Here is a 9,221-nt window from a genome sequence, read left to right as displayed (position 1 = left end):
CCAGCCCCAGCCTGCCGTCCGCGCTCTCCCGCAGCCCCTTCCTCGGGGGGTTCCTCGCCGGGTGCAGGCTTTCGGCCCCCGCCCCTCGGCCCGAGTGAACTTTCACCTCTGGCACGGTCAGCACCTCATCCTCGCTGTCCTGGTCATCTCCGCGCAGAGACGTGAGGGCTTCGGCCGTGGCTGCCGTGGCAGCGACGTGGCCGTTCTCCTGCCCGTCCTTGGCGGGCCGCGGGGCCGGCACCTGGACCTCCTCCATCAGCCACTCGGTCTCATTCTCATCCGCCTCCTCTTCCTTGTTGACCTGGGCATGACACAGCAAAGCCCAGGAGCCCCTCTGAGACCTGTTCTGCTCCCTTCCCCTCCCCGACGCCCACGCTGAGCTCCGCCCACCGTCACTACTACGGTCCCCCGCGGGAGGCAAGGCCAGGCCCGGCCCAGCCGCCGAGGCCGCAGCGGCGGCAGCAGCCAGCCTTGCACGCGCAGACCAGCGTGGGCCACGCAGGTGGCGCGGGCCGAGCAAGCCGCGGGCACCTGGCCAGTTGGCCTGGAAAGTGCCTGGCATGGAGAGCCACATGTGCACCTAAGTCCTGTGGCCCAAAAGACGCCTCTTTTCTGCAAATTTCCCTAACGTCTGCGCACAGTTTTCCTCCCCGTGTGTTCTCAGAATAGCCAAGGCCGTTAAGTAATAAATATGCTGAAGGAAATCCGTTAAAACCACCACGGGAGAAGCCTGACGGGAAAGAGGAAGTGTGCGGGTGACATGCCTCCCTCTGCCTGTCCCTGCCCGGCGGCGTCTCCCCTCGCCGGCACCGGTGGCCAGGCGCGGCCTCACCTTAGAGTACTTGTAGGACACGTCTGCGCTCCGTCTGCAGCAGCTGGTCAGCTTGCTGAACACCGTCTCCCTGGAGGGGGACACCGTCACGGGGCGGCCCCACCGCCAGCCCCCCGCCTGCCCACCGGCACACGTGAACCGCTTGGGCGGACACCGCTGAGAGTGGCCGTGCGTGCCCGGATCAGTGGCTGAGCAAGGCCAGAGCATCAGGAGGCCACGGGCCGGCGTGGCAGTGGCAGACCTGCCTCCTCCCGCCCCCAGGCGGAGTGGACACAGCACCTGCACGTCTGGCGCCAGGCCGGTCACACGCTTCCGGCCGATCCTGTCCCCACAGGTACCGCCACGGGCGGCCTTTCCCACCACCTGCTCCCGCCCTCGCAGGCCTCTGGGGCCGTCTCCAGGGAGCGTGACGAGCCCTTTGCCCAGCAGAGGCAGCTAGGCACACAGCAGGTGCCTAAGCATGCTCACTGTTCCCACGGGCGCAGGGGAGGGGAGGGGAGAGGCAGCCAGCCAGCTAGGGGACCTCTGCTCGGAAGACGGCTTTAGTTACTGCCCATCCCGAGGCCGACGGCCTGGACAGGTGGGCCAGGTGGCCCACGGCGCACCTGCTGGGACACGAGCCCAGACGGCCCAGCGAGCGGGACACCTTGTCTCAGGGACACTAGCACCAGCGTCCACGGTTTCGACCAAGGACGCGGGACTCTGGCTGCCGCTGGGCTCAAGACAAAGCCTCCTCACCGTCTCTCCTTCTTGTAAAGCAGCAAGGCCAGCAGACAGGCGGTCAGCGCCACCAGCAGCAGGCTCAGGACGGCCCCCACGGCCTGGCTCCTCTCCGACAGCCCCTTGTGCTCTGGCTGGTCCTCCGTGGAGTCACCGTCAAAGCCCACCCTGGAAGGAGCCCATCTCAGTGGCCCTGTGCCGTCACGGCCACCCCAACAGACCGCGACTTGGGGGGGCCCTGGAATGCGCCCGTCCCAGCCGTCTGGTTGCAGCCCAACGACACAGGCACCCCCAGACGTGAGGAAGGTGGCGGCAAGGCCCTCAGGCAGGCGTTCCAGAGGCCAGATGGGAAGGCAGGGCCTCCAGCAGGCTGCAGCCACCCCCGGACCCCAGGGAGAACCTGGGGCCAGCCAGCCGCGCTGGTGTCCCAGGGCCAGGGCGTTAGCCTGGCGGTGCTCCTCTGCCCACAGAGCACGTTGGGACATGGCACGGGGAGCCCCCACACCCCCCCGGGCGCCGTCTCCAGGCCTGTGTTAAGTCTCAGGACCAGGCGGCCCATGAGCCCAGCGCAGGGTCCCGGCCCCCCACCCCGACAGGTGACGCAGCCTCTTCCCCAGGTTGGACACTCAGGAAACAGAGCAGCTAAGTCGGCAACACCGCCCCTCCCTGCTGAGAGCCCGAAGTTTGGGGGGGACCTGGTCCCACGAATGCTGAACCCAGGTGGCCTCAGAGTGCCCAGTGGGCTCTGGGCCTGGGGGGCTGGCCCTTTCTCACCCTGAACATCGCGCTGCCCGGCGGGCCCCTCCCCTCACGTGGGTGCTGAGTCACCCCGGCTTTTCCCAACCCTACCCCCCTTAGCCCCAGATGCCCACTGAGTCTGTGAGTGGGCGGTTGCACCCTGACCTTTGTGGCTCCGGGCCGTCAGGGTACCCCACTGGCAGTGACAGCAGAAACCCGCCGGCCCAGAGGCAGGTGGCAGCCAGACCCGCCTGCTCCTGGGGGCAGCGGCGGCGCCACGGGCCACGCACGAGCTGAGGTGGACGCCAGAGGGCCGGCCGCCAACTCGGACTAAGGTCAACCATCCTGGGGCTACGCCGAGTGGCACGGCGAGAGGGAAGACGAGTGAATTGAGCTGTGCCCACAAGCTGGGCCCGAGACATCAGGAGAGGCGGTGGGCAGGGGGGCAGCTCTGGCCGGGCACACTGGGCCCCCCACAGCCAGCTAGCCAGAGTGGCTTCAGCCTTTGGGCCCGTTGCCCAGCGGCTCAGACACTGGACACGGCAAGGGCACCCGGAGTTGTGGGCGCATCACCACCAGCCGCCTCCTGAGCCCCGCGGCCACTGCGGGCATCTGAACCGTGGCCCGTGGGGCTGTTAGGCTCCCGCGCCGTGGTACCTGATGCCAGCCTCTCGCTTCGGCTCATCAGTGGAAGCACCACAGAGGCCGTCGCTCGCGGCCCCGGGCAGACACCTGGGAGGACTGGCCTCTGTCCACAGCCCTGGGAACCGACGGCAAGGCCCCTCTTTATCTTTCTAGAGGGCCAGTTCCCAGAGTCGGGATGGCCAGGACTGAGTGAGACCTGAACCCTGTGACCGGGTCCCCCACTTCCTGCTGACTGGGAACTCCTCGAGACGTGAGGGCCATGACCCGTGGCACAATCCCTTCTCTTCTAAGCGAAGGTCAGAGTGAAGAGGTCTCCATGGGCACCTGGAGGAAACCAGGGGAGCGCCCGGGAGCCTTCTCTGATGCTGCCCTGCTCGCCACCCTGGCCGGCAGCCCGGGGGCGCCACCCACGCCAGCTGGACGAGCTCCCACTCAGTCGTGGAGGTGGCCCCACAGCCGTGTGTCCCCGGACTCAAAGAAAAGGAGCGGGGGATCGGGCCGAGCCACAGCACCCGCCACCAGGAGCCCCAGAGGGAAACGTGGCCGGGGGCTGCGGGGCCTGGTGGGTGCTGGGGTGCAGCCGGCGGCGCACAGCCACCACAGTCCTGAGGGGCCGACGGGCTCCCAGCACTGCCCAGCGCTGAGCACCCACAGCAAAACCTCACGGCCGGACACGCGGCCCTGAGGCGAGTCGTGTCTCGGAGACAGGACGGGAAGAGGCAGAGAGGGCTGGCCCGCGCCGGCCACACTCACCCCAGCGGGCACACCGCGGCCGTGTGCCAGGAGAAGAGGTACTGGCAGTCGGCTGTCTCGTGGCTGAACTCCGGGATCCCGTCCTTCGCGTCCGGGTCACAGTGGAAGAAGATGGTGGAAGAGACGGACTTCGTCTTATCCTTCCCGCACTTGGACGAGGAGGTGAACACCACGTCGAGGTCACCATCTGCCAAAAGGCGCACAGACACGCCGGCGGCGTCAGGCTGCCGTGGCAGGCCAAGCGTCGCTTTGCAAAGCTGCGCAACTCGCCGACGTGAAAGTCGAGGGAGGGGTCCGTCCCCAGACGCCCCGGTGCCCCCCACACAACAGGGAGCTCCTGCCCCAATCAGTGCGCTCGGAGCACTCAGAGCTGCCCACTGGGGATGGCCAGCCGACGACCTGCTGGACGGGGCTCGATCTGCCCACCTGGAGACCGGGCGCAGCCACGTGGGCACCCACCACTCAGCCAGCCACTGATCAACCAGCCCACTGTGACCAGCAAGCAGACCACCACAACCCACTGACCAGCTGTAACTGACCAACCAACCCAAAACCAGCCACTGCAGCCAGCCGGCCCTCCATCCTGCCCGCACAAAGGGGCACCGAAGGACCCCAGGATGCCGTGCCAGGAACCTGCGGGCTGGCCGTGTCCACACACATCGCCAGACACCCATATGGGAGCGCAGCACGCCCTGCTTCAGGGGCAGAGGGCTAAGGACCTGCACCCAGAGCTGCCCCCGTGCCCTGCCCGGGCCGTGTTCCAGCTGCGCCCTCTGCTGGAACAAGTCCGAAGCGCAGTGGCAAGGGAGCCCACTGGTGTGTTGTGGTGACCAGCGGCTGCCAGAAGGGAGCCTCTCGTGGACTCTGCCCCTGAAACATTGCAACCGACACAGCTCTCTGCGGTCAGCCACTGCCGGCCACTGATGTGGACGGTGGTCTGCAGGGTGAACGTGTCCACCAAGAGAAGGACCCAGAGGCAGGCTGGCTGGGAGCCTGGTGCGCCCCCTGGGGGCCGGGGCAGGAGCCGCAGCTCGGCGCACGGGCCAGAGTGTGGGTGCACCAGAGCTGGGGGCTGCAGGGGCCTGGGTCCTGCTGACTGAAGACTCATGAGGGGATTGTAACTTTGTTCAAGAACTGCGAAAAAGTCTTAAAACTAACCCGCTGCTCTAGTGCCAGTGAGCAAAGAGAAAAAAGGCCTGAAAGGGGCTTGCGAACTGTGAATTCGTTCTGAATGAAGAAATGCACACGTATACGTGTGCACACACACCCCGCCAGGAACGTGGGCAGCCTGGTCACTGGACACGCTGCCCTGTGCTGGGGGAGGGCCTGACCACTGAGCCCCCGGGATACGTGGCGGAGAGCCCTGCCGACCGGGCCGGGGCCGGGGCCGGGGAGGTGGGCTGGCCCCACCGCACAGGAGAGTGGGGGGCGAGGGGCGGCCTGAGCACAGAGCTGTGGACACCAGGCGGCCGACCCAGCCCACAGGCCCCGCTGCTTCCAGCCTGCTCCGGGAGGGGCATCTGTCAGATCTCCGAGGCCGTGCTCAGAACGTTACGGGGGCACTGCGGGCTTTTAAGGAGGCTGGCCGGCAGCCCACGACAGTCCCACGCACAGAGGCCGGCGCCCAGACGGGGTCCCAGCAGTCCAGCACATCCGGCCCCCACCCCGGGTGAGGGGAAGGCAGAGAAGGGAGACCGTGGGCCGTGTCCAGGACAGGGAATCACGCAGGGGTCAGGCTGCTGGGTGCGGGCAGCCTTAGGGCCGCGGAAGCAGGGCCCGGCTCCGGACGGCGCAGGACGCGCCCCCGGCTGCAGCAGCTCCAGCGGGGCTTTGCGACCAGGCGGCACTTGGCGGGCATGTCTGGCTCCTCACACAGGTGGGCCAAAGGCTGAATTGTGAAACGCTTTGCAGGGAAAGGTGAGCGGTTTGCAACAAAATGCGGTGCTGCCCCCAGAAGTGCGCCCCGCGGGCCAGCTCGGCACCCCCCCGCCGGGGGGGACCTGCAGCGGCCACCGCCGGCCTCCTGCGACTCGTGTGCGGGCCGCTCCGCTCCTCCGGCCTGCGGCCGCCGGGGGCTCGGCTGCACCCTGGCCCGTCCCTGCCGGCGAGGGCGGCTGCTCCGTGACGCGCGCCGCTGGCCGTGTGGGGATGCCCCCTCGAGACCGGGGCACCCCGTCTCTGTGCGCCCGAGCGTGGGGCGTCTGCGCATGGACCCTAAGGGGCTCACCTTGCAGGTAGTACTTGGTTTTCTCAGAAGTGCCCACTTTCCTACTGTAGTGCTGGTCGTGGGGCTTCACCTGGCACACACTGGCGCCGGCGCAGGCTGGATTCGAGGAGCTGGTGATGGAGGAGAGCTGGATCTCGTACAGGTACTTGTCCCCATTCGCCCTGATGTCCCCAGAGGCACTGAAGAGCCTGCAGCGACACAGAGCGGGGCCTTCACGACAGCGTTCCGGGGGCGGTGGCCAGGCCGTCTCCGCCCACGCTACCCAGCTCCATCGCCACCCGCCGCCTCCCGGGCAACCTCACCCCTGCCTCCCCACCCTGGGCACCGCCACCAGGCCCCAAGAACTGCCCAGGGATGCTGCCCCCCCCCCAAGGAAGGCAGAATCCTGATCGGAGGCTTCAGCGTGGGACTCCGGGTTTGGGGGGGCTGGGGGGGCAGCCACAGCGCCCACGCCGCCTGGGGCGGGCTGACAGGCAGGTCTGGCCCTGCGCACGCCCCGGGCCTCCGAGGACAGTGTCCAACGTACTTGAAGTAAATGTCCCCGAGGCTGACGCTCTTGCCGTTGGCAGGGTTGATGATGGTTCCATTGACCATCTGCACCTCCTGTGGCTTCACGGCACAGGCGGCCCGCGAGGCCCAGCTGAAGTGGTAGGTGCAGGTATCCTCGTCGAACCTGCGGGGTCAGCGCCAGTCACTGCACGCCCGAGCGTCCCAGACGCGCCACAAGGGCCCTGAGGGAACTGGGACCCCGGCCCCTGAAGGCCAGGGTCCCCACAGACTCCCGCCCAGCGCCAGGCGCTGAACCCTAACCCGGGGACGAAGTCCGGCCAGGATGGCTGTTTTATTTCCTCACAGCGAGCAGGACGAGGCCTGCCCAGCACACCGGCACCGGCCAGCACCTGAGGCCCGGGAACCACAGCAGCTTGGCTCGCAGCTGGTCAGCTCGTGTGAGCAGAGCCCTACGTCCCTGGACCCTCCTGAGCCAGCTCCTGGGGGACGCAGCCATTCACACAGAGCAGCTGGCACGTCCAGTCGGCCAGGCCACCCCAGCACCCCTGGCAAATCCCAGCAGGACCCAACTCCGGGGCTAGCCCCCGCCAGTCCATCACGACACCCAAGGACGGAGCCCCTGAACACCACCGTCAGTGCTTCCATTCACAGCCAAGCCACAGCACGAGCCCCAGGCCTGTGCGGGGTATGGGGTCGCTCCTCACCGGGGGCCGCCCAGACCCCCACCGCAGGCCTGAGGCCCGGCGGCCAGACGCCCCCTGTGGTGACGGCCTGCACATGCCCCCCAGCAAGCGGCCCGATCGCAGCGGGAGAGCTGCTCTCCCGCACGACCTGGGAGCCTACACTCGCACCTCGGTGTTGTCTGCCTAACTCTCTGCCTTCTCCCCGCTGGGGCCTCTCCAAGTTTGAGCAGCAACACAGACTCGTGACGAGTCCCAAGGACAGTCACACCCCGGCGTGTTTTCAACAGGGGGCAGTTTGGACTGGACTTTCTTCTTCCCAGGAGGGCGTCCGGGAAGCTGCCGACCCCTGTGGTCCCAGCGACCCCCGGAGGGCCCCTTCCAGCGTCCCTCCGTCCTCCCTCTGAACGTCCTGTCCACTTGCGTATGCGTCCTCCGTCCCCGCTCCCTGCTGGCCCCCACCCCTGCCCGTTCCTCTATGCCTCACTCTGGCCAGTGGCGCCCCCGGGCTGCGAGTTCTGTGCTGCTGCATGAACATCCGATTTGTCCTTCTGACCTGCTGCACAGCACACGGCCCGAGCGGCCCTTGGCACCCAGCCGGACCACGGCAGCTCTGCGCCCTCCCGGGCCTCTTACCTATTGAAGGCAGGCTTGCCCACCGTCGTGGCACAGGTCAGCTCGATGACGGTGGACACCGTGAGATTCTTGCCGCAAGAATAACCTTTGGAGTAAGTCACGATGACCTTGTCCCCTGGAAGACACGGTGGTGGAACGCACGTCATGTCCAGCCCAGGGATGGCCCAGATGTCGCAGCCACCTCTCCAAAAGGACAGAAGGTGGGCGCCCACTCTGCAGACACCAGGCCGCTGACCGCACCACGGGGCTCGGGTCGGCTCCCTGCCCGGGAGGGAGAGCCCGGCTCTAGGCAGGCTGCCAGACGGCCGAGCCTCACTGTCCTCACTGGGCAGCGGGGGAACGTGCCGAGCGCAGACCCCGGTGCAGCGGCAGCTGGCAGTGCAGTGCCCACTCTGCACGATTCCGCTCCTCTTCGGCACGTGCCCACACCCGGGCCGCCGGGAGAAGGGTGGGTGCTCAGCCTCCACTGTCCAGAGCGAGGGCCAGACTTGGGCCTCGGCACTCGGGCTCCAAGTCCAGCCCCTCCTGCCTCTGAGCTGCACGGGCGGGCGGCTGGAGCCCGGCCTCAGCCCCAGTGCAAAGCAGGCAAGCGCCCAGCCCGGCATCCCAGGGGGCTCCAGGGACACAGGGCGGGGCCCCCGGGAGAAGCGTCTGGCCTGCAGCCAACGCACGCCAGCCCATGGCGGGGCAGGGCAACAGGAGCTGGCTGCAGACCCCCGGAGAACCCCGGATGCTCGTCACCCTGCTGGCTGGCAGTGAAGGCGGAGCAGCGGTCCCCAACCCCCGCACCCGGGAGGAGCCAGAGGTGCTGGCCCCTAAGGGTGCGCCCGGGGTCTGCCATCCTGACCCGGGGAGACTCCTCCCACTTCCAGCCTGGAGTCGGGGTCCGAAGCCACGCTAGGCTGACGCAGGACATCTTGGGGGCCTCAACTAGCAGGCCAAGGTGAGCGTTTCTCCCCCACTGGTCACCCGACACACCCACGGGAGGCCACGAGCCATCGGCTGGCGCCGAGGAGCAGAGCTTCGCGTTAAGCGCCACACGCTCGCCCACATGGCCCAGGGCACCCACGCGGCGTTCCTGACTCACACGCAGCGTGGGCTCAGGCCCCCACCGCAGACGGGGAGGAGCAGAGAGCCTGGACACCCTGACATCCCCGGGGGCCGCCTGTCCGGGGGCTGCCACGGTGCCTGGGAAGAGCCGCCGGGGTCATCTCCGCAAGTCCCCGCCAAGGCCTGGGGCCCGGCCCCGCGAGGCCCACGGCTCACCGTCCACGTCCAGCTTCTGCGTGTGAATGAGTCCCAGCACCTGGACGTGGCCAGTGTTGGTCTTCTGGCAAATGCTGGCCCTGTCAGAGCAGCCGAGGGGCCCTTGATACACCTTCTGGCACAGGTTGATGTAGTAGCTGTGGACACGCGAGGCGCAGGGTCAGCTGCGGGGGCTCCGCTCCCCGCCCGCAGGCACGCCCCGCCCCGCCACCCC

At 68.1% G+C, this 9,221-nt stretch overlaps 1 protein-coding gene across 1 annotated transcript in view; it reads right to left on the bottom strand.

The window, feature by feature from the left end:
* The window catches only part of IGF2R (insulin-like growth factor 2 receptor), a 112,992-nt gene that overhangs the window by 190 nt on the left and 103,581 nt on the right, over window positions 1-9,221 (bottom strand). Inside the window, exons 38-45 of the mRNA XM_012735188.1 lie at window positions 9,008-9,144; window positions 7,742-7,856; window positions 6,442-6,588; window positions 5,916-6,103; window positions 3,689-3,875; window positions 1,571-1,720; window positions 833-902; window positions 6-301 (exon numbers count right to left, since the gene is read on the bottom strand). Of these exons, the coding sequence (XP_012590642.1) occupies window positions 6-301; window positions 833-902; window positions 1,571-1,720; window positions 3,689-3,875; window positions 5,916-6,103; window positions 6,442-6,588; window positions 7,742-7,856; window positions 9,008-9,144 (1,290 nt within the window). The remainder of the gene's footprint in view (window positions 1-5; window positions 302-832; window positions 903-1,570; window positions 1,721-3,688; window positions 3,876-5,915; window positions 6,104-6,441; window positions 6,589-7,741; window positions 7,857-9,007; window positions 9,145-9,221) is intronic.

The sequence above is a fragment of the Condylura cristata genome, unplaced genomic scaffold (assembly GCF_000260355.1).
Source record: "Condylura cristata isolate star-nosed mole 26May11 unplaced genomic scaffold, ConCri1.0 scaffold00001, whole genome shotgun sequence".
NCBI classification, from domain to species: domain Eukaryota; kingdom Metazoa; phylum Chordata; class Mammalia; order Eulipotyphla; family Talpidae; genus Condylura; species Condylura cristata.
This window is presented reverse-complemented; position numbering and strand designations above follow the sequence as displayed.